The sequence below is a fragment of the Pseudorca crassidens genome, chromosome 3 (assembly GCF_039906515.1).
Source record: "Pseudorca crassidens isolate mPseCra1 chromosome 3, mPseCra1.hap1, whole genome shotgun sequence".
Classification (NCBI taxonomy): domain Eukaryota; kingdom Metazoa; phylum Chordata; class Mammalia; order Artiodactyla; family Delphinidae; genus Pseudorca; species Pseudorca crassidens.
Genome location: NC_090298.1, coordinates 149,069,489 through 149,094,308, shown reverse-complemented (window position 1 = coordinate 149,094,308; position 24,820 = coordinate 149,069,489). Strand labels below are relative to the sequence as shown.

General features: G+C 45.4%; 1 protein-coding gene across 9 annotated transcripts in view; it reads left to right on the top strand.

Moving 5' to 3' along the window:
* The window catches only part of TENM2 (teneurin transmembrane protein 2), a 714,433-nt gene that overhangs the window by 530,221 nt on the left and 159,392 nt on the right, over positions 1 to 24,820 (top strand). For 6 of the 9 annotated variants that reach the window (XM_067732909.1, XM_067732913.1, XM_067732908.1 and 3 more), the window contains 3 exons: positions 16,494 to 16,688; positions 21,808 to 22,008; positions 23,713 to 23,925. In XM_067732909.1, the coding sequence (XP_067589010.1) occupies positions 16,494 to 16,688; positions 21,808 to 22,008; positions 23,713 to 23,925 (609 nt within the window). The remainder of the gene's footprint in view (positions 1 to 16,493; positions 16,689 to 21,807; positions 22,009 to 23,712; positions 23,926 to 24,820) is intronic. The other 3 variants (XM_067732907.1, XM_067732906.1, XM_067732910.1) reach the window with 2 other exon arrangements.

The window sequence follows — 24,820 nt, the reverse complement described above, 5'->3', positions numbered from 1 at the left end:
CCTACCTTGACGTTCTGAGAGCGAGGCAGTCATTAGTCAAGCCGCTCTGGAAAAGCTAAATCACAATGGCTTGGGGAAATTGTATTTCAGATACTCACAGTATTTCAAAGATTTGCGATGCCCATCCTTCTGAATGCTGACTGATCAGTGACTAGGACTCTTTTAAGTGCCTGAAGTTCTGGATTTGGTTGCGCGTGTGTGAGACTCATTCCTAGATGACACCACCTATGGATACATTCATAAAGGTTTGGTAAAACCTGTCAGACGCAAAAGGAGAAGAGAGCACGAAGCCACCGGACCGTTCTCTTGGCTGCCTTGCACCTTGGCACGCTCTGCCCGGGGCACGTGGACACATGCCCAAGCAGACACTGGAGCCTGGTATTCCTCGCAGCCAGCCCTTTGCTCCGGTTCTGAAGGGCTCTGATGAGGCAGGTAGATGACACCCTGCCGCACGGTTGCCATGTACTTTTCAGAACGAAGGCTTTCAAGGAGGGAAAACCTCAGTAGCATTCGAATGGCTTTCCTCGCGTAATCTAATTTCCTAGGAGTGAAGGCCTTAATGAGAGGAAGGACAGAATAGTCCTTTTATCTGTGGCTGCAAATGGGCTGAACCCTCAGCTGCAGGGCCTGTGAGCTGTAAATGTATATTAACACTGACACACATCAATGTATTATTAATCCCCAAAAACGTGTGTGCTCTGACTGCACATCCAGGGATCAGCCTTTCAGCCCTGAGTACCCCGGCCATTTAAGAACTCTTCACTCTCGATCCATTTGCAGATGAGCGTCCACTCTGCATTATGGATCTGTAATGGGGTGTGCCTTTAGCTGCTTAAAAGGCCTCTCGGTGTGCGTTTTGCATTTACCACCTGTACTGTGGCCAGGCGCGCGCTCTGAGCGTGCATTAGCCGTGGTATATAATTGATCCTCACGAAACAAATATCGAGTGGCTGTTAAGAGTAGTTCCTCCTGCACACTCAGAAGCTGTTCCTGAAATCGGCCTCTGAACCTGTATATTTTAATTCAGCTGTTGATGCCTACAGTGGACAAAATTGAAGCGTTTAGAGATTAAAATTGCTTTCTCCTTGTTTCCCCATCTATTCTTGGCAAAGTTGGCTTAAGAATGTCAGGAGTAAGCTTCTACCGCTTTGCCCTAAAGATGTTGCTTCCTTAGTATTTTTGAAATTTAAGCTACTTCATTAATAATGATGGTGTTTGGAAACACTCTAAACCCTTGTTTCACACACTTTGCTCTTTCATGTACCACCTTTATGTTTGTTGCCAAATTCGTGGGCCATCAGAATTTTTATTTCCTTCACATATTTCTTTGAGTCTGCCCATTAGGTTTACACAGATGAATTTATCTTAAAAGGACTCAGGTCAAAATGAAAAGTTAAAAAAGAGAAAATTGGAATCCATTGCAATAAATAGGAAACGTTAGTGCCGCCTTTAAATCTACTGAGAAAGGAATATTTCCCTTTTTTTAAAATTTTATTGAAGTATAATTGATTTACAGTGTTGTGTTGGTTTCTGGTGTACAGCAAAGTGATTCAGTTTTATTTTTTTTTTCATATTCTTTGCCATTATGGTTTATCAGAGGATACTGAATATAATTCTCTGTGCTATACAGTAGGACCTTGTTGTTTATCCATCCTATATATACTAGTTTGCATCTGCTAATCCCAAACTCCCAATCCATCCCTTCCCCACCTCCCCCTCTGCCTTGGCAACCACAAGTCTGATCTCTGTCTGTGAGTCTGTTTCTGTTTTGTAGATATGTCCATTTGTGTCATATTTTAGATTCATATAAGTGATATCCTACGGTATTTGTCTTTCTCTTTCTGACTTACTTCGCTTGGTGTGTTAATCTCTGGGTCCATCCATGTTGCTGCAAATCGCATTATTTCATTCTTTTTTATGGCGGAGTCATATTCCATTGTGTGTATATATTACCACATCTTCTTTATCCATTCGTCTGTTGATGGACATTTAGATTTTTTCCGTGTCTCAGCTATTGTAAATAGTGTGCTATGAACATAGAGTGCATGTATCTTTTTGAATTACAGTTCTGTCCAGATATATGCCCAGGAGAGGGATTGCTAGCTCATATGACAACTCTATTTTTAGTTTTTTGAGGAACCTCCATACTGTTCTCCATAGTGGCTGCACCATTTACATTCCCACCAACAGTGTGGGAGGGTTCCCTTTTCTCCACACCCTCTCCAGCATTTGCTATCTGTAGACTTTTTAATGATGGCTGTTCTGACTGGTGTGAGGTGATACCTCACTGGAGTTTTGATTTGCGTTCCAGGAAGGAATCTTTGCGCTGCCCTGAGCAATCAATCCCAGTCAGCTTCTCACACATTCATTTCACGTCAAGAATCCCCACATTGGGTCCTACTCTATATATAGCACATGTGAAGCAGCCTGGCTCCTAGATAAATTCAAGCCTTGAGCATCTCATCTCCTAAGTATGGGCTCCTGAAAATAACAAAATTCACTACCTACACCTGTGTGATATAGCGAGCACCCCGTAAAAATAGGCACACAGATTGAACTCTACCAGCTTCAGATGGGTAAACCTAATGATTAGCTCCTCGTTTACTTGTGGTCGGTTAAGCCTCCTTTTCGGGTAGTTTTAATAACAATTAATAGTTATTACTATTATATATATATAGTATAATACATACTATCTTATCTGTTCTCATATCAACATATCATATGTTGATATGTATCTGTATCTCATATTTCATATCAACAATGTGAGATAAATCCTATTTTAACCCCCCCCAATATTTTAAGCTTTTTATATTAAAAGCATTTTTGTCTTGCAGTCAAGTTGCAAAAATGCACATAGCGTTCCCAGAGTTCACTCAGCTTCCCCTAATGTCAACATTTTAAATTATCAAAGTTCAGTTAGTGAAACCAGGAAATTAACATTGATCGATGCTATTGACTAATTCACAGACTTGTTTCCAATTTTGTCCTTTTTTTTTTTTCTGGTCCAGATCCCACATTGTGTTTAGTTGTCATGTCTCCTTAGTCCCCTCCAATCTGCGAGGGCTCCTCTCTCTTTTCTTGTCTTTCATGACCTTGACCGTCTTGAAGAGTACTGGTCAGGTATTTTTTAGCTTGTCCCTGGATGCGGGTTTGTCTGATGTTTACTCGTGATTAGATGGAGGTTATGCATTTTTCACAAGATGCTATGCCCTCCTCAGTGAATCCTATCAAAGATGCATTTCTGATCTTTAACAAGAAAAAGATTCAAATGGGGTTGTGTGTGTGAGGGTATGTGTGGTTGCGGGTGTGAGCATGTGTGTACCTTCCCCTCACCCCTCACGCATAAGGCAGAGATGCTTGGGTGGCCGTATCCTGTTGGTCCAGCACAGTCTGTCAGTGACTATGACACATCGCTACTCACAAACAACTTTTGAGCCCAGGAAGCTCATAGGTGTTAGCAGGGAGTGACCTGGAGCAGCCAGGGTGAGGTAATCGAGCTAGCAAGTGCAGAGAGGAGAGAGCTGGTCCCGAGGCCCCTGCTACCCTGAACAGTGCATGCCATCTCCCGGCCGTGGCCCACAATCATGTCCCTTCTTTCTCGATAAAAGCCCTTAGGAGGTCCCGAGCCCAGGTCCACCCGCATCACAAACTCGCATTCCCCTTTGTTCCTGCACTGCCAGCTGTGCCCAGGATGCCTCGGGTCTGCCAGTTTCTGCTACTGCAGGCAGCCGGCATACTCAGGCCCTCCTGCCAGAGGGAGAATTCGCCACATTCCCGTCACATCCGAGCGGCCGGGTGTATGTCCGAGTGACAGAAACGCGGATTTACTCTCCTGACCTCATGCTGCACCTCCCGTGCCCTCAGATGTGCGGCGCAGACAACAGCTCCTTGTCTCCTGATAAACCTGACAGTCTGCATCAGGCATCTGACGACATCCCCACAGTGAACGGAGGAAGCAGTCGGCATGAATTTGCAGGGCATTCATTCCTCAGCCCCCACCAAACCGGGGGCTCCGAGGGGCTCAGATGTCAAAGTGGAACTGACCCTCACCCCAGAAGAATGTATGAGGGTTCTAACACCTTGTTCCAAATCAGTCAAGGGGACCAAACTTATTCGTGCGTCCAGCAAACGCTTATCGTATGCCTGCACTAAGCACCAGAAATACAATGATGGGCAAGAATGCCAGGGCCTGCCTTCTGCGAGCTTCCGGTCTGACAGATGCACGTGATAAGTAAGCGGGAAATGGAAGCCTAAGTCCAAAATGCTGGGTTGTGGGCTCTGAATGCTATTATAGATGTTATTAAGGAGACGATAAGGAAGTTCATGAAGCAACGAAGTGTGGATCTATGAAAATAGTCAATTAGTATCGGGGAATGTGAAGAAAATTCCATGGGGGGAGAGTCTAGTAAAGGAGCTACACTGAATAGTGTCTTCTAGCGTAGAATTTCATTAATTGCTTAATGCAATAAACAATCTGTTCAGATTCAGAGCTTGAGGAAAGATGGCATTTCTTTCCCAATAACTCGTGCCATTTTCCGTCAGGTGCCTCTCTTGTCCAGCTAGAACCGTGCTTATGATTCAGTTATTGTTTAGTTTATGTTTTTTTCTGTTATTACTAATCCCCTTGCATGACTTTCTCATTACTATACTTCTATGCTATTTGTTGTGGGCTAGATGCTTTTTAACTCTGATTCCTTTTTCTTTCATTGACTTTTATTGAAAGGTCTCTCAATGACTTAAGATGCTTCCTTGGGTCGCGTGTAAAGCAGTTTTGCCTTTCGGAAGACATCCAAGGCTTCTGATGATCTTGTTTTGACACTGGCTTCTCAGATGGCATATTTGGTGCTGAGCTTAAGGCCCCAACCCGCAGTAGAAACTTAACACACCAGAGCCTTCCTTGTTCGGTAATGCGTGTTTAATAGCGATTAGAAACGACAGCGCCCGCTGCAGATCAGCCGTCAGGGGAGGCCCAGAAATGCCACGACCACGGGAACATGAAGTCTTCTTTCTGGGGGTTGGTCTCCGCTCCTACCCAGTTTGTGTGGAGCCTTGAACAGACAGAATGGGGATCTTGCCAGTTTTCTCCCATTACCTGGCAAACGTACCCACTACTCAGTCCTTCTCGGCCAAGTGCTAGCACAAAAGTCAAATCATCATCGTCATCGTTGCTGACATGTATTGAGATTTTACTATGAGCCAACCACTGCACTGAGCAACTGCATAATTACCTCATTGAATCATTAATTGTCCTATTTTATAGATGACTGTGATCCCCTGTTACAGAGGAGGAAAATGAAACACAGAGAGGTTAAGTAACCTGCTCAAAATCACTCAGCTCATAAGCGGTATTACTAGGATTCAAACCAAGCAATTTGGCCTGCCCTCTTAACGCTAGACCAGCCATGAGATGGATTCACCTCAGAAGATGTGAGGCGTAAGGAAGACGTGCTTTGCAAGTTTGTGTGGCAGTTGCACACCAGGATTAGGGCTTGAACCCCAGAAACCTTAAGGAGAGGAAACTAGGGTTTACTAGGTAGAGAGTGGCAAAGCAGGCATTTGAAACAAAGTCTGTCTGACATCGGAGCCTGTTGCTCTGAGCCACTGTCCTCCCGGCCCCAAGCTGGGACATCCTATCACCTCCCTCATCTTATCATTTGCCAACTCCTATTGCATCGACCTTCAACCCCTTGTTCTCCTGTCCTCACAGCCACTGCCCTGTTCACTTGGCCACCAGCTCTCCCTGATGGCATTTCTCCTACTCACCACCCGTGGCGTTCTCCCAGCGCTCTTAGGAGCATGACACTGCTCTCCCCAAACACCTTCAGTGGCTCCCAGTTGCCTCCCACAGTGGTTGTCAATCTTTGGTTTAAAGACATTTATCTGGGGAGATTGTTATAAATGCATACTCCCAGGCTCTTCCCCCATGCCAGCCGGTTCTGAAGCAGTAGGACTGGTGTGTAGCTCAGGCACGTGCACACTTTTAATGATCCTCCAGTAGGGCCCTGATGCTGGTGGTCAGGGGCCATAGGCTGAGAATAAATAACATATTTCTTAGAATGAGGTTCAGGGTCTTCCATGATCTGAGCTCCTTTGGCACCATCTCCCACTAAGTCCCATACACCATAGATTCCAGCTACTTGTCCCTCATGGACACCACGGCCCTGCTTCTTCCTCTCTACTCATGCCACTTTCTTGGCTGGAATGTTCTCATCCTTCCCAAACTTTCCTATCTGCTGCTGATCCTTGAGGACCAAACTCCCAGGTCACCACCTCCCTGATGCGCCCACAGAGAGAACCCTGCAGTCACACAGGACTTGGCGACACCTTGGCAGTGGCCCTTCATCCCGTGCCATGTTCTAGCTGGGAGGTGACATCGGTTTCTCCCACTGGATCACAAACTTCCAGCCGTTTTCTTTGTATCTCCCTGCACCTAGTTTGGCACCCAGGAGATAGTAAGTGCTCTCTAAATGTCTAGGGGCTTGAATTTAGGGGTCAAAGATCATACAGATGAAAACATTGCTGGGAAATGTACAAGACAAAGTGAATGCTAGAAAACAAGATTCAAATTGGTTGGATTAATCACACAGGGATAAATCAGCCAACACTGAGACACAGATTTCAATGAAGGAAGGGAGAGAGCAAGTGAGGGAGGGGAAATGGAGGAATGAAGAAAGGGAGGAAGGAGCAACAGTTTACAGAAAAGAAATACCATTTGTTCTGCACTTTACCTGCATCCTCTCAGAAGGACAAAGCTATGAAGAATGGAAGCTGCAGAGTGTGAATTGGCTAGGTTTGAATCCATGCTCCTCTAGTTAACTGTTCCCATTTTAGAAAATTACTTAACCTCTCTGGGCCTTCGTTGTCTCATCCATAAAATGGGGGCAGTAGCAGTACCACCTGATGGATTGCCGTGAGGACTAAAAAGTAAATGCGTGTGAAGCGTGTAGAACCATGCTCGGCATGTGTTAAATGCTCCATAAACATTAGCCAGCATTAATCTTCACAAGCCTTTGAAATCATTGTTATTATCCCTATTTTACAGGAGAAACAGAGACTTAGAGAAAATAGGCTACTTGCCGAAGGTCACACTGCAGGCTAGATTTTGAGGCCGTGTCTGTCTGACTCTGAGGCTTATGGCCCTAACTTGGTTTTCCTAACTTGGCAGGAAGATCCCCTAAAAGGGGGGCAGTGACCACTCACTCTCAAAGCCCTCACAGACAGCACAGCCACCTGACTCTCCTGGCTGGCTCCACTGCCCGCCCCCCACCCCACCGCTTTCCCATCTCCCCATCAGTTCCTCCCCTTAGTGGATGTCTGCGCTCAGGAGAGAGATGGCAAGCCCCTTCATCCCCACCAAAAGTGCACGGGTCCTCCCCACCACCCGAGAAATGCTTTCCTCAGAGCATCCTTTGCAAAGAAGCCACTTTCCCCTTTCACAGCTGGCCTCACCTCTCTCGGTGAAAGATGATCAGATCCCACCTGTCCTTCCTGGAACCACCTAAGATGTTCCTTCAGACCCTCCATCTTTCACACCTGTCTTCCTCTGCCACCCCAGCTGCTCCCCGCAATCTCCTGTAATGCAGACAGGCCAGGGGCCGTGGCTGCTGCCCACAGGAGCCATTCCACCACCCATTGCAGTTCGAGGCTGAATCCCACCTCTCCTTCGTCCCACCCTTGACCTGAGAAAACGTGCAGGAATTTCTTGGCAGCAAGAACCCAGGAGGTGGGGTTTGAAGCCAAGCCCTTGGTTCGTGCTTTGCAGAAAGTGTCTCCACACTTGGCGAAGGCACCTTTGATAAAACGGTCGAAGAACCTCTGCACATATTCAGCACAAAGTGTGTGCCGGGCCCTGTGCAAAGGGTTTAACCAGAGTGATCTTGTGTCATCCTCACATCCTGCATCATTATCATCCCCATTTCACAGCTGAGGAAACTGAGGCCCAGAGAAGTTAAGGTACTAGCCCAGGTATGGCTTTAGAACCCTATGTATCAGAATCCCCTGTTAACTCACAGCTTGCTGGCTTCTCCCCACCCGCCCCCCAAAGTTTCTGATTCAGTAGGTCCGGGGTGCTAACATCAGCCCGGAGAGCTTGTTAGATATCCAAATCCTCAGGCCCCACGCCAGACCCTCTGGATCAGAATCTCACTCTCACGGCATCCCCAGATGACCTATGCACACATCCAAGTCTGAGTCTGGATGACGTTGCCCTTGGACTCTGCTCATGTGGCCCAGAGAGATCTGAACGGCAGCAGCATTACCACTTTTATCTTCCTTCCCCCCAGCTTGCCAAGCAGGTGTGGAGGATGCCTGCCTCCCCAGTTTGGAAGCTGCAGTGCCCTTTATGTGGTGCCCTCATGTGAGTCCATACCTCTAGAACGTGGCCGCTCCCGCTGTTTCCCAGGCTTGTTGCATCACCAAACATACATCACTCGGCAGGACCTACCTCAGTCAGCCCTCCCCCAAGTCAAATCGCTTCTGAGACTAAAAACTTCTTGTTTCCCTTTTAAACTACTAGATGAGTTGCAGAACAGTCTTACAAAGCGGAGTGCCTAACCCCGGAGAAACTTGCTGTAGGTGTGATGCGTACAGAGGTGGGGAAGTACTCCGGTTTTAGAAAAAAACTTCCGTATTGGGAAAAAAAAAACAGTCTTTAGAGAGGTCAGCTGGGATGGGTGCTGGGAAAGAGAGTGTTTCCCCCCTCTTGTCTCTTTATGATGTGATGATTTGGAACAATTTTCTCCTAATAAAAATAATGATAATAAAATCAAATCTATACATTTCTTATTATGTGCCAGGCATTGTACATGCACTTCACAGACAGTACTTCATTTCATCCTCTTAAAAACACCATGGGTTTTTCATCCGGAATTTTTGTCCCATTTTAAAGATAAGGAAATTGAGGTGAAAAATTGTGTCCATAGTTACACAGCTGGTAAAAACGAAGGGAAATTCGGGCTAACTCATAAGCCTACACCGCCTGGTATTGTTCTACCTGCTGGGGAGACGGCAGTGAATAAACAGACCTTCATGTCTTGGGGGAGCTCCCACTCTTGTGGATAACGAGACACCAATAATTTGCAAGCTGGTCTCAATGCTTAAAGCATAATAAGAATGAAAAGCTGCTTCAATCTGGACTTGAGCTGCAAAAAGCTTACTGTGTACCCTGAAAATTTCAAATATTCATTATATAATTAATGCTGTTCAGTCACACACACACACACACACACACACTTAAACTTTTTTGAGAACAGCTTAAGCACTTATCGATTGAGAACTTTTATAACTCTCAAAATGGAGGCATCCCCATATCTCTACAGGTATTTTAAATGAGTTGAATTAATCATAGGCTTAAAAGTCTCTTGCGATCTTCGTTAACTTCCCTGGGTTTAATTAAAACATCTGTGCACTTTTAATTTATCGATTCATCCAACTCATATGTCATGTTTTTAACACACCCCAGCATGCTCTGCATCATTTTTAACCCGATTTCCACTTAACTAAAGCAATTAAATTCACCCCGGATTAATTAAAGCATCCATACTTTCGTGCTTAAGTCAGCCCGTGCTTCTTTCCCCACATGGCTCCTGAATGTCAGAGATCTGACGCACCTGATGAGTTTTTCGTCCTTGTGGAAATTCTTCCCTGAATCACTTCCTGGCTTATTAGTATGCCATCTGACAGAACGGGAATGAGGAAGTGGGTGCACCTGAACTTTGGCCCTCTGAGCCAGAGACTGTGCCCCCGTCTGTCAGAAGCTTCCTTCGCTTTCCTCTCTTCACGGGGGGCCTGCTGGATCTTGCCCCCCTCCCCCGAGACCAACTAGAGTGTCTGAGTGGTCCAGGCAGGAAGGTGGGGGGTAGCTGTTCTGGTCAGAGGCAATCATCGTGAACAGAATGCCTGGTGGTCTCTGCATTTATACTTTCGTCATTGCTCCTTAGTTCTGCTTTCCAACCTCCTCACTCTTCCTACAAAAAACAGCCCTTTCTTGTCCTGACCATTGAATAGGGAGCGAAAACTGAGGCACCAGCGTCGACAGGCTTCACCGTCGGGCATGGGATGCCAGACAGGTCTTCAGATAGGGACAAGTGATCCCCCTAGAAACTAGTTTGGATTTCTGCCCCTACCCACCGTGACAGAGCCCGTTTCCCCTCAGCCATGGCAGTGTTGAGGGTTATCAGTCTTTTAGATTTGTTTTGTTGTTTTTTTTGTTTAATTTTTTAATTGAAGTACAGTTGATTTACAGTGTTGTGTTAATTGCCGTTGTACAGCAAAGTGATTCAGTTGTACATATATATACATTCTTTATTTATATTCTTTTCCATTATGGTTTATCATAGGATATTGAGTATAGTTCTCTGTGCTATACGGTAGGACCTTGTTTATCCATTCTATATATAAAAGCCTATAGATCTTTTTAAATCTAAGTCAAGGATTATTTCTCATTTTTTTATCTATACTTATTTAATGGCTAATGAAGTTGAGAATCTTTGCATGCTCTTATTGGCAGTGTAAAATTATATTTATATGTCCTTTGCCCAGGTTTTCGTTTGTCTGTTTTTATTGATTTGTAAGAGCTCTTCGTGTATTTCATATATCAAACATTATTCTGTGAAATATGTTAGAAAATATTTTTTCCCAGTGTTGCTCATCCCTCAGTTTTGTTTAGGGTGTTTCTTTATCATGTAGAAGATTTAAATTTTAAGTAATCAAATCTGATCTTCTTGGTTTCTGGAATTGATGTCTTTTTTATACATCCCACTCTCAAGAAAATAAAATTAGTCTTCAATATTTTTTCTAATACTGTTGTAGTTTATTTTTCTATTTGGATCTTTAATCTGTATCGGATTTATTTCTGAGTGTAGTGCGCAGTAGAGGTCAAACTTTATTGTCTGCCAAATACGGTGTCTAATGCCGCACCGTAAGATGTTACGGAAAAACCCAAACGAACTTTCAGGCCAACCCCATAGATTGTCAATGGCAAGGATGGAGCAAGAAGCAAAACTTGCCTTTCCTGACTTCGGCTTAGCACCAAGCTACGTCCACAGGCTCGAAAGACAATGGGACACCAGTTTTGGTTTTGAGGACACTGAACTTGGTTTGCCTCACCTCCGTGATCCAAATATTATATCCTCAATTGCTTCAGGAGACTCAAGGCATCTTTGTTTCTCTGTCCCTTTTCCCCACCACCTAACCCAGCTACTAGCACATATTAGCTTCTTCATAAGTGTTCATTGACTAACTGGGATGTGAGGCAACCAATTGTTAGTACGATTTTGACACTTTACCCAGAGTACTAGGTTCAAGTATTCTCAAGTCTCTTTTCCAGAAGGGTTTTCAATCAGATTTCAAAGCATTTGTAAAAGACACATTATTTGTTTTTTGTTTTTTAATTTTATTGAAGTATAGTTGGGTTACGATGTTGTGTTAATTTCTGCTGTACAGCAAAGTGATTCAGTTATACATGTATATATTCTTTTTCATACTCTTTTCCATTATGGTTTATCAGAGGATACTGAATATAGTTCCCTGTACTATACAGTAGGACCTTGTTGTTTATCCATTCTATATATAATAGTTTGCATCTGCTAATCCCAAACTCCCAGTTCGTCCCTCCTCCACTCCCTGCCCCCTTGGCAACCACAAGTCTGTTCTCTGTGTCTGTGAGTCTGTTTCTGATTTGTAAATAAGTTCATTTGTGTCATGTTTGATATTCCACATATAGGAGATATCATATGGTATTTGTCTTTCTCTGTCTGACTTCGCTTAGTATGATAATCTCTAGGTCCGTCCATGTTGCTGCAAATGGCATTATCTCCTTCTTTCTATGGCTGAGTAGTATTCCATTGTGTATATGTACCACATCTTCTTCATCCGTTCATCAGTTGATGGTCATTTAGGTGGTTTCCATGTCTTGGCTATTGTAAATAGTTGCTGCTATGAACATTGGGGTGCGTGTATCTTTTCGAATTATAGTTGTGTCTGGATATATGCCCAGGAGTGGGATTGCAGAATCATATGGCAACCGTATTTTTAAAAAGACACATTGTTCGAAAGTCCCTCCGCATATCTAGCCCAGCCCACAAATGACTTGTCAAGTTGCAGGCATTTTTCCCTCTGTCTGTCTGGCTGGCTGGCTGGGCCTCCTCAACCCCCTCTACCTTCTCTCCAGGTAGTGTCTGTACTGTAAGCGCCAAGTAGGTGGGACCCCTTTAACTTAAAGCAGCAGACACGGGTGGCTTGTCCTATTACTTCCCACTGAGTAAATAACACTGATAATTCATTTCATCCCTTACAGAGAACTTTGGGGGGAGAAAAAAGAAAAGCTCCAGCTTGATCATTAAAATGAGCTTTGCACCATTTAGGTGAATCTAAATGGTGTCATTTCTTTTTGTCATCAGCCTGTTAACTTGTCAGTCTTTAGTGGCGGTGGTCTATTTTTCTTCTGCGCAAGTCTTAGAGCTTCCATTTACTAGTTTTAGTAAAACAGGAATAGTGACTTTGTGTAAACATTTTAATTAAGTTTAAATAGGAAGTTGAATGTACGATGCTGTGCTCCTGGAAAGCCTTAGGAACAGGGGAGAGAGACGAGGACATCAAACTTTCCACATGTGATTCCAGAACCATCTTCCTCCCACAACCGGAGAAGACTAGGGGAAGAAAAAGATGATGTCTTTCTGTTAGTATTATTTGATGCTTTTCTGGTGGTGGTGGTGTGTGTGTGCCTTTGAGACCTACTGCATTTTTAATTTTATTAACCCTTGAAGTCAGTCTGGAGATTCAGTTTGGAATTTCATAAGGGAACATCCGTTAATTACAAACCAGGTGTCAGCTACTGTTTTGAGTCCTCAGGCATTTTAGCACACTTACCATCAACTCTGAGAGAGAATTTTTTTGATGGGGAAAGTGGGTCTCAGAGAAGTACAGTGATCTTGTCAAAATCCCAAGGCTGGTAAGTGATGGGTCTGGATTTGAACCCAGGTCATTCTGGCATCGAAACCCTTATTCTTTCCACCTGTGTTCCATATCACTTCCAGGCAGGTGCAGTCAGAATTGTTTGTCCTATAACCTGTCATAAAAAAAAAATCTTGTAGATTTAGTGATAGTAAAACTATAAGAAAAGTTATTAATGCAGGAGGTCCCCACCTCACGCAGCCTCTCACATGAGAACCAAGCTGAGCCTTGCATACTGTGATGCTCTGGGTTGAGTTGTGTCTGAGGATGAGTCAGTTACCCTGAGGGAAGGAGTTCTCCGTGCAGGTCAGCCCAGTGACCACTGGAAGGCGCTCATCTGACACTTGCCCTCTGTCCCATGGTAAATGGGTTACGAGAGAGCGTCGTTCTTCTTTAACCTGCCTTCTGCTTTTGTTATGTGACATCAGCAGAACCTGTCAAGCGCCCTGCTTTCTGGAGAACATCACAGTGTTTTTCATTTTCTACCACCCTCCTGGTGAGCATACAGCAAACATATGGAAGGAAGGCTGCATTTAGAATGTGGAGAACTCCCTGACCTGACTATTCTCTACCTTTTTTTTCCCTGAGTAATTTAAGTAGGTCATATTTTAAATTTGACTTCCCAGGCACCTGGTTTTAAATAAAATCCATTCTTACCTTCTAGACAATCCAATTTTTTTTCACCACTTGGAGTCTATGCAGAAGAAAAACAGTTACAGTATGAATAAAGTAAATAATCCCAACTGTGTTTTATCAATTAATAAAGACAATAATTGGTTCCTCTTTACGTTCTACCCTCTTCCACCTTTTGGGTGGAAGGAAAGTGCAATGGGAGCCCATTGGTGGTGATTTGATGTAACTTTCTCTGCCATCCAGGACAAGTTCAATATATAACCCTCATGTCAGCAACAGCCCTTGCAGCTCTTATCACTAGGCATGGGTAGCCACGCTTCTTACTGTTTTCCTGTTTGAGTGTGCAAGGGAAGAAGTGCGGTAAGAAATGATGCTGGTTCTACTCTTCCCACCAGGAGATATCCCACAAGTGTTACCTAGATCAGAAATGGCAAGTGAGTTTTCTCTTGCCACCTCCACCTGCTCCCAAGTCCCAGCCAGGGCACTACATTGAAGGTTTTTAGGCTCCTCCTAGGCTCAGGAGGACAAGATGCCATGATCTGCCCCTGCAGAGGTGCAGGAAGGGAGAATAGTAGCTCATGTGCACTCATTTGCCCTCCCTGACCTAAAGCTTAGCATGAGTGTTATGGGGCACTGACATGGAACCAATTTACTTTGTCCTGGAAGCCCTCTCAGTACTTTGAGAAAGCCCATCGTTTCTCATACTTGTTGGTATTTGCACAGTCTCTAATCTGAATCTTGGGCACCCTGGTTCAAAACTCTTTGGTCTACCCTCTCTCAGACAATCAGCATGGGTCGCAGCTCTACAGATCTCTCTGCTCAAGTCTCTTGGAAATAGAAGGCATGCTCCCTCCCTACATTTAGAAAGAGTTTATCTAAATTTACCATGTAGCTTTGATGTTCTCTCTTTTGATCTCATCCTTCTTCTCTGGTAGATTCATAAGGATAAGAATTCTACTGGAAATGGTTGTTTGTACAACTGTTCTAAAATAGAACATGGGGGTGGGGATAGCCCCTCGATCATATGTCAGCTGTTGAGATTTTTTGTTTCATGTCAGTTTACAGTTAGGGTCAATTACAGTCAACACACACTTCACGAGAAAAAGGCATTGTATGTACGACATGAGGTCCACCCTAGAAATTGTTCTTTCCACACCTTTCATAAATGGCTATTTTGTGCTTGCCCACACGCCCACCACTTGGGAGTCCCTGAATGTCAGGAACATAACAGACATATTTACTCAATCAAGCCAACATTGATGAATGCAACACTGGAAGGAAATCAACAGTGATAAACATAGTCTTGTCCTTGAGTAGCTTACTGTATCTTGGGGAAATTAGACACGGAAGGAGAATTAATTACTGTAAAAACTAAATAGAACATGACCACAAAAGGGGCACGGTAAGGTGGATGGGGCCTTTACTAAGAAGCGATCTAATTAGGTATGTAATCGCGTCAGGGGAAGGGGAGACCATTCTAAGTCTTCTACAGGTACATGTGTGCCAGTTGCAGGCACACATGTACCTGTAGAATTCTTGGAGCCTGTGCATTCCAAATCACAGGTAAACCAGGAATTGTTAAAACACCCCTGTCGGTCATTTCTGAAGGTCCCTGAATGCCCGTTCCATAGCCTGGAGCCATGCCCTCATTTTAGGCTCGTGGTGGAAGCCAGGTTGGAAATTCAGGTTCTTTACAAACTGATCCTGAAGTGAGAAGTCCAAAGTCTGAAGGTGACCCCTAAAATCTCACTCTTGATGACCTCCAAATGGGCAGTATTGGCACGGTTGAGGCCAAACTGGTAAGAACTGTTGGCAGTTCATACCAGACCATCCCCAGATTGTCAGCCTTCTTCCTATCAACAGAGGCAAGAGGGTCCCTGCTGACATGAACTGCTAGAGATTTCATGTCTTCAACCTGCCCTCCCCTTCCTTATTTTTTTTTTTTTTTTTTTTGCGGTACGCGGGCCTCTCACTGCTGCGGCCTCTCCCGTTGCGGGGCACAGGCTCTGGACACGCAGGCTCAGCGGCCATGGCTCACGGGCCCAGCCGCTCCGCGGCATGCGGGATCTTCCCGGACCGGAGCACGAACCCGTGTCCCCTGCATCAGCAGGTGGACTCTCAACCACTGCGCCACCAGGGAAGCCCTCCCCTTCCTTTTTAATGAACATAAACATCAGGAGTAGGAGTTGACTAATCTGAGGGTAAAATATTCAGCAAAATGGGTTCTGATCCACATTACTGACAGCAGCAACACGCATGTCCATGCAGCTTAGTTAAAGGCACAGCTTAGAGTCCAGGCAACCTGGTTTCCAGTGGAGCCCCCCACTCGTGACCTTTGTGATTTCCAGCAAAGTAATTTCACCAATCTGAGCCTCAGCTATAAAATGGGAGCGTGATTCTAGCCTCCCACCTCGTTGGTTGATCATGATGATTCAGCAGTAAATTGCGCGTGAAGGATCCTATGCCATGCCCAGCATATAATAAGCATTCAGTTGGTGGTAACTGCTGTTATTAGTAGCATTTTTAAAATTAATTATTATTGGCGTATAGTTGATTTCCAATATTGTGTTAGCTTCTGCTGTACAGCAAAGTGAATCAGTTATACATATGCATATATCCACTCTTTTTTAGATTCTTTTCCCATACAGGTCATTACAGAGTATTGAGGAGAGTTCCCTGTGCTATGCAGTAGGTTCTTATTAGTTGTCATTAGTAGCATTTTTGTTGTGGTGGCCATTGTTTATCTGAAGATGGCTCTGCACCTCCGTGGCCCAAGTCCCCAGCTAAGAGCACTGCAAGCAAAGCCGAGAGGCCCGGCAGGCTCAGCCTCCTTAGACAGACACAGCCCTTCGGGCGCTGTCCCCAGCCCCATCCTCTGTGACCCGGTGCTCTGTCTTTGCTCTTTGCAGCGGCCTGCCCCGTCCTGTGCAGCGGGAATGGACAGTACTCTAAAGGGACATGCCAGTGCTACAGCGGCTGGAAAGGCGCGGAGTGCGATGTGCCCTTGAATCAGTGCATCGATCCTTCCTGCGGGGGCCACGGCTCCTGCATCGATGGCAACTGTGTCTGCTCTGCCGGCTTCAAAGGCAAGCACTGCGAGGAAGGTAAGCGCCAAGGGGTGGGCTGGGCAGCCATGGGGGCGGGAGGCGTTTGCAGGCCTGGACCTTTGCTAGTGAGCCCAGTCCTGGCTCCGTGTTTTGCAAAGGAAGTTTCAACATTTTGCACTTCAAACCCCTCGGCTTTGATGGACTTCTTAAGCTGTAGAACTTAAGAGAGAAGGCTTGCCCAGCTGACTCTGGAAGACATGTTTTGTTTTCCCCTTCTTTATGTTGATTAGCTCCTTTTCTTTTTCTCCTTTGTTTTTTGTTTTCTGTCTCCCTCTGCTTCTCCTCCCCTTCCTGCTCTTTCTTTTCCTTTTCCTTCCTTCCCCTTCCCCATCTTCCTCTTTTTTTCTGCTTTATTTAAAATCCTCTGAATTGGGAATTATGGTATCCAGAAGAAAAGACACAAGAATCCTTAATCCTCCTCCCTTCCCCAAAGCTGTTTTCTTTTTTTTTGTTTTTCCTTAAAGCTGTCCCTGGTAATCTCAGAGCCACATATGTCTGTGTAAATCTTTCTGCAAAAATTAATATCAATAGAAGGCAGTCAGGCTTGAAAGACTATAGGTACCTGTGTCATTTAGAGACACCATGTAGGGCAAATGATCCTGGTTACCTACAGTCACAGAGACTTAGAGGGAGAGTGGGCGTGCGGCGAGAGGGCTGGGATTTGATGAGTCCTGAAGAGCTCACTATAGCGTGCTTTGAAGTGGTCGCTAGCACACATGGGCAAACCAAGCCTGATCGGAAGCTGGGGGCGGGGGGGGGGGGCGGTTTGGGGGAGGAAGTACAGGAATACAGGGAAAGAGCACCTGTCCGGAGGTGTTTGGAAACCAGCTCTAACTAGTCCTAGTTGCTCTGGTTAGTGCTCCTGGAAGTCATTTGGTAGCAAGGTGTTGGGACCTGTAAGGCACTGGAACTCGGCCAGGCTGCCTGTCAGCCTTCCCCCTCTGTATTTGCCCTTCCAGAGTATGGTTTTAGTTGCCCACCTATTGCTTTTCCCCTTATAAAGAATCAACCACAGTTAGTAGGAAGGTAAAAACCTAGGTTCTCTCCATCTCTCGCCTGCTCCCCTCCCTTTGAATTGGCTCAGTCATTACAGCCCTCACTGCAGAGTAATGACAGTGGCTTTCCCTTAGATACCCACGCGGAAGCTCCCCTTGTGACTTCTCCCATTTCATAGTTTTTAGAACTATTTCCACAAAGACTCAGCTTCTGTGACATTATTCTTCTAAGATTTTCCAATACATCACTGCTAGTGCCCTTAATGGGGCCCAGAAGTGTGACCCCACCCCCAGATCCTCACTTGCTCAACTCTCTCTCTATTTTTCCTCTATAATAAAAGGTAGGGGCTTCCCTGGTGGCGCAGTGGTTGAGAGTCCGCCTGCCGATGCAGGGGACACAGGTTCGTGCCCCGGTCCAGGAAGATCCCACATGCCACGAGCGGCTGCACCCGTGAGCCATGGCCGCTGAGCCTGCGCGTCTGGAGCCTGTGCTCCGCAATGGGAGAGGCCGCAGCAGTGAGAGGCCCGCGTACCGCAAAATAAATAAATAAAAATAATAAATAAATAAATAAAAGGTAGCCTCCCTCCCTCCATCTGCATCATAAAACCAAATTGGGAGCTTGGATGGAGGAAGTGCTGATTTAATAACCCTGTTTGAAAGGTTAAAGTTCTTAAAGATAAATGGACTGCAGGAGGCAAAGCTGCATTGGCTGAAGACATGGGAGAGGCCAACCATATGACAAGCAAGGTTAACACGACCTTTTGCATGTACCTCATTTGGCAAGAGGATAGTGATAGAGCAATGGTGTTGCCCGTCTTAGAATTTTTTCTGTCCAGTCAAGATTGTGCATATCTGTATGAGTGGGATTTCAAGTACTCTCTCAACTTTCTCACTCTCCCACCTGGTCTCATTTAAATGTTCAGAATGAATTAAGCATCCAACAAAACAAGGAAGCCACGTGGATCATTATGAAAGGATGAAATCGCCTCTGTTGATTTCTGCTACCCCAAAAGAATGAACCGAGATGATGCATATGCTGTTTTCAAAATAGGAAATGGAATCAGAAAGTCTGGATCAGCCCTTTTTCTTCCATTTAGCTTTTTTCTTTCTGATATTCATCATAGTCATAACGTTCAGTTTACCTGAAATGGCCATGGCAACAAAATCAATAGTTGTCATCCTCCATTTCTGCTGCATAAACATTGTTGTACTATTAGCAAATTTGCACGAGAAAATGAAAGGACAGATTCGTGAGGTTTCACTCGATGATGTCTGGGGAGTGGGAAGGTGAGACGAGAGAAGAATTGACATATTAGTTTAAGTCAGCCATGTTTTCATGTCAGTTTCATGGTTGAGTCATTTTTCAATGACATTTAACTTCATAACTGTAATTCATGGTTCTTCAGGGGGTTATAGTACATATTGTTTGTAAAACTCCTTGACCTCCTTTTTTATCCTTAGGGACAAAAATTGCATTCACAACCCTTTTTTGTCAAACCTACAGAGGGCCCAAGACTAAATGAGTTCTAATGATTTCAGCTGCCAGAGGGCTGGTGGTATAAGGCACATGGTACTTAGCTGGTAAAGGCCACTGTCCCCCTTTTAAGTATAACACTGTTTCTATTTATAAAGCTTTGTAAAATGCCATCCTCCCTCCTGCCTGCGGAACACTGAGGAGGTGGCCACGAGACCATCGTATGAAACTGGAACCAAATTTAAAATTCATAGTGAAACTACTCCCCTTAAAGTCTGACTTTAGTTATTCCATCAGCTGCTATGATTATATAGCACAGAGGGCATGTTTACTGGTTTCACTGACCTGAGAAAGGGTTATCTCATATTTCTAGATACAACAAATGGTTCTTTTGACGACATTCCACTCCAGGGCTAATAAATCTCAGTGGATTTTCCTCCTTCCTTCATACTGTAATTCAGGCTAGAGAAGCGAAAGCTAATTTATCTGGAAGAAAAGTGTCATTTTTTTCCTTTTTTTTTTTTGGTATATTACTTTTTACTTCATCCTTTTAGAAAAAGATCATATGATCGTTTTCTTCAGTTTTTTGAGAACTCCTAGCTATTGGCACCTCCCCAAACATTTTAAGTGGCTAATTATAGATGGAGAGTGATTTTTGAGGCACATAACACATGAGGTATTTTTGTGTAGATTTTGATTTTGCTGTGTTTGAAATGGGGACAGAGTGAAAAACTAGAACTTTGGGATTTTCTTTTATGAGAAGAATATGGACAAGATTGATTCTGAATGAATGAGTTCATGTTTTGCAGATTCCAAATTGCACAGCATTCTTCCCAAAAGCAAGACGTTGTTAGCACCCTTTTCTCGTTCTTGTCAGTCCTTCACACTGGAAATTTGTCTCATTAACAACAAATGCTTATGGCAAAGTGTGCCGTTTATCCTCACAGCAATTATGTATTGAGCGCCTACTGTATTCCCTTGACTGTGAGAGGCATGAGATGTTAAAGACATTGCACAGCCTCTTTGTGAATGTCTTCCATGTGTTTGAATCTTTCAGTTCATTTACATCGGATGTGCTCCACCCTCCTGAATGGAGCAAATTTGAAAATACCAGAAAGGGTTCATGTCATCAGGAGTAATAGTCCCCAAGACAATGAGTTCAACATTAAAGTGATTGTAACCAGAGAAAATGACATCGTCATAAATGTCTCCAACTAATAATAAGTCACTGAAATGTACCTTTTTGAGAGTATTCCTGGTTAAAAAAAACAAACAATGGCAGCTTTTGCTTCCCCATGGCTCAAATAGTTTTGAACTGATTTCCATAAATAACGTCTTCCTGAGAAGGTCCAAGTGGGATCCTGAAAAAACATCTCTTAACGCTGAAAATTCTTATTTCTGCCTCAAGCTGTGCCCCCAGTTGATGGCAGAAGCAAAGGCTTTAATCTAGGCCAACAGACCTGATTTCCAAGCTGTTAAAGTGAGCGAAGTTTATGTCTTAGTCAAATAAGATGACAAGACCCCGCCCCCCACCATTGCTCTGATCCATAAGGCACCATCTGAGACTCACGTAAGACCCCTGTTCACCACTCAGACCCCACGGTGTGCAGTGCCCTCTGTTCAAATGCCACTGCATCATTTTCTAGGAATACCTAAGGACGCTGGTCTTACTCTAAAAAGCCCTATTTGTCCATCCTCAGGCTGGATGGATGTCCAAAGTTTGGGGTCACATTCTCATACAAAAAGTCCTGTCCTGAGAACTGGCCTTTGCAGCTCACTGCTCTCCTCACTTTGAGTGGATTCCAGAGTAATAAACTTCCAGTCACTACTGGATGTATAGCCACTCTGATTACTAAGAGGGCCAAGCAATCAGACCATGAAACTGGCAAGAACAGCAGTGACTGGAATCTGACCGTTAATTCGCCTGATTAACAGTTTGGGGGGAGGTCAGTGCCACAGCCAGAGACTCACCCATCCATTTTACTAAGATTGTGTGTAGGAAGGTTACCCCTTTGGGATCACTTCCACACCCAACTTCACCTCTTCTTTCCTGCACATTTACTAACTTCCAGTAGATGTGTGCTCAGAGAATGAAAACTAATTTTAGACTTAGCCTAAGTGAAACTTAATTAGGAAAGTGACTCACGCATGAGTGTCACTGGTTTTCTGTTTCATCTTTTGGTACCTTCTGTAGTCAAGTATTAGTGAAGTTAGACTGAGCCTCTCTACTTTTCTCTCCAAAAGTGAGGGATGATCGGGTTTGGTATTACACGTAGAGACATCACCAGCATTCATGGTCCAGTCTCAGAAGCCCTGATGTGGTTCAATAAGATACTAATGCTTCTAAGTACAAGGTTCTCGAGGTTGGAGGATACATCTCTATATTTGGTTCCTCCTGATTCTGCTTGAGAAATCCCCCTTTTTCCTTTACATTCTCTTCAAGTTTGAGATTTGGTGTTTTAACAAATAAAAAGTCTTTAATTCTTTATGGGTATTCTTCAAGGGGCCATGTACTACCTGGGCTGTTCCATTTGCTTGCAGGTGGGTAAGAATTGGTGCAGCACTGGTCCGTTCAGCTGTAAACTGCTGTTTCATGGCCCATCCCCCATGAGTGATCAATACTTTTCCTCTTTGTTTTTTTTTCAGTTGATTGCTTGGATCCTACGTGCTCCAGCCATGGGGTCTGTGTAAATGGAGAATGCCTTTGCAGCCCTGGCTGGGGTGGCCTCAACTGTGAGCTGGCGAGGGTCCAGTGCCCAGACCAGTGCAGTGGACATGGTACTTACCTCCCCGATACGGGCCTCTGCAGCTGTGATCCCAACTGGATGGGTCCCGACTGCTCCGTCGGTAAGCCAGGAGGTTTCCTCCTCACTTTCCCCAACACTCATGCCCTGTGTTCCTTCCAAAAGCCCAAACAGATGGGAATCTGCTCTTTCCACTCGGGATGGAGGGACTTTGGTCAGTTGCATAGTACCTCTCTTACTCTATCCTCAGTCATGAAGCCTTTGATCCTTGAGAAAAGAACAAACAAACAAACACCACTTGGTCCTTGTGCCTCGTTGGTTTCATCACTGCAAATGGATGAGGGGCCCGGGAGGGATGCTTCCCTTTGCATTATAGCTTTCTTATGTACGCTCCCTAAAGGTACCAGAAAACAAAACCGAACAACTCAGTCCCAGACAAACTGAACGGAATGTCCTATAAAAGAGAAAAGACGCTCCCTCGGGGTGCCAGGTGAACATGTTATAAAGCTCTGCATACTCCAGTGACAGGAAAATAATGAAGTGGCACTGTACCCTTTATTTTCCTGAAATTAAGAGTACGTGTCTTACCTCCCTAGTGACCTTAAAATGGAATGGTTCAACAGTTCAAGCCAGTCTCCACCTTTCCAAGAATGGTTCCGTTCACACTGTCAAGCGCCTATCCAAGCAAGCCATCATCCTTCCGCCCCCTTCTGTCAGATTACCATGGCAATCAGGAAGGGAATCTATGCGAAGCTTTGCTACAATGGGAAAGAAATGAATATTTCATTCCAGAAGGGAAAAAAAAAGGAAGAGTCAGTTAACATGGGCTATTTTGGGTATCTTCTCAGCCCACTCGCCTCTGCCTGCAGCTCTGATGTTGGTGGTCCAGGCCAAGCTCTGTGGAGGATGGGGGGAGGGGGCGCCCTAGATCCGAGACCCAGCGGTGCTCCCGACGTGCTGTGTGACTTGGAGTGAGTCACTAACCCTCCTGGCCTGGTCTCCCCTCCCCTGGCGTGATGAGCCATGCCTCCCTCAGTAGTCTGTCATGAGGATGACTGCCTGGCACGTGCTTGTCCTCGAGTGAGAGGTCTGGAATGCCAGAGCGTTCATATCTGTCTGTATGTCTCCTCCCCAACCACAAAAGACTTTGAGCTCCTTTGAGAAAGAGGCTGTGTAAAGGCAGCACGATTAGAGCGGTCACGATCGCCACCAAGGTGCCGATCCGGGTGACAGCTGGGCCTGCAGTCATCAGCGAGGTTGGAGCCGCTGGGTCTCTGACTGGCCTCTGGTCAGTTCAGGCTCTCAACAGGGAAAAGAATCCCAGCTGGCTGGGGAGTCAGGCTCCGCAGGTATCTTTTCAGGTGGGCACCTCCCGGGTGGCTTTACCAAACTGGTTGAGCAACGATGTCTGACCTCTTCCTGGGATGGTCTCCAGCCCTAGAGCAGTGGTTCTCACACTTCAGTGTACATCACAGACACTTGGAGGACTTGACAAAACAGATTTCTAAGTCCCACTCCCCGCGTTTCTAAGTCAAGAGGACCAACCAGGGCATAAGAAGTTGCATTTCCGCATAGTTCCCCAGTGATGGCACTGCAGCCAGTCCAGGGACCCCACTGTGAGAACGCTGCTCTAGAAACTACCTCGCAGTGGATGAATACCCGGCCAGTGGAGAGACAGGCCGCCCAGGATGACATACCTCTGGGCCTTGGGCCAGCTCCAGGGGCCCGGGCCATGTGTGTGGTCTGGCCTCCGGTGGAGGGTTTCGCCGGCTGTGGTGTTGAGCTGTAATCATTGTTTTTCTTCCAGAAGTGTGCTCAGTAGACTGTGGCACTCACGGCGTCTGCATCGGGGGAGCCTGCCGCTGTGAAGAGGGCTGGACAGGCGCAGCTTGTGACCAGCGCGTGTGCCACCCCCGCTGCATTGAGCACGGGACCTGTAAAGATGGCAAATGTGAATGCCGAGAGGGCTGGAATGGTGAACACTGCACCATTGGTAGGCAAACGGCAGGCACCGAAACAGGCACATATTTGCTTTATTTTCATAAATCGTAGATCTATAGTGATGGTCGTGCGTTGCAACTGGCTGTTCCTGCAGGGACACGAGCGCTCTCCAGCATTTCCTGCTGCCTCTCCAAATCTCCCAGGGCATAGGGAAGGGAAAAGCAAGGTCCTGATTGGAAAAGGCTTTCCCTTCTTTCCAGAATTCCAGATGGGGAGGAAAGGGAGCAGATCGGATAGGAAAATCCATCCAAATTACTAATCGTGGAGAAGGGAAATGCACACGCATGGGAAATGGTCAGGGCCTGGAGGTTTCAAGCACCCCAAATGACTGTGGTCTTCAAGTCTCCCCTTTTTGAATACCCTCCCAGCCGGATCCCTGCTTGCTGGCAATAATTGAACTCACTTCTTTTAGACCAGGTTGGATGCAGGGCAGGACTCCCAGGTTTCCTGGGTAACCAGGTACCCCTCTAAGAGGTTTGAGCATCCCCTTGTTGTCCCAAGACAAGGCTCTGTCCTTGGGCTCCTGACCCTTCCCCTCACCACCACCATCGATAAATGTCTCCTCCTCTGGCCCCATTTCATTCTCACTCAGTCATCTCTCTGTATATATAAAGCTTGATGACTGAGAATATTTCTTAAAAGGTCATTTTCTTTAAGAAGTAATACTTCTCAAGTTTCTTCGGTTTTGGTTTTGCTTTTGTCCCGGTTCGGGGTTGGTTTCATGCCAAGCTGGCTGAGGCCACGTGCTTGCATGGAAACTCTCAGAGAAGTCTCTATCCAAACTACTAACATGGCCCCTTGAACTTACCTTGGATTCTAGCCATTGAGTTGGGGGCCCTCCCCTCTGTCCTAGCCCCAAGACCCCAGGCACCTGGAGTGGGAGGCAGGGTTAGGAGCTTCTCCAGGGCTGACTC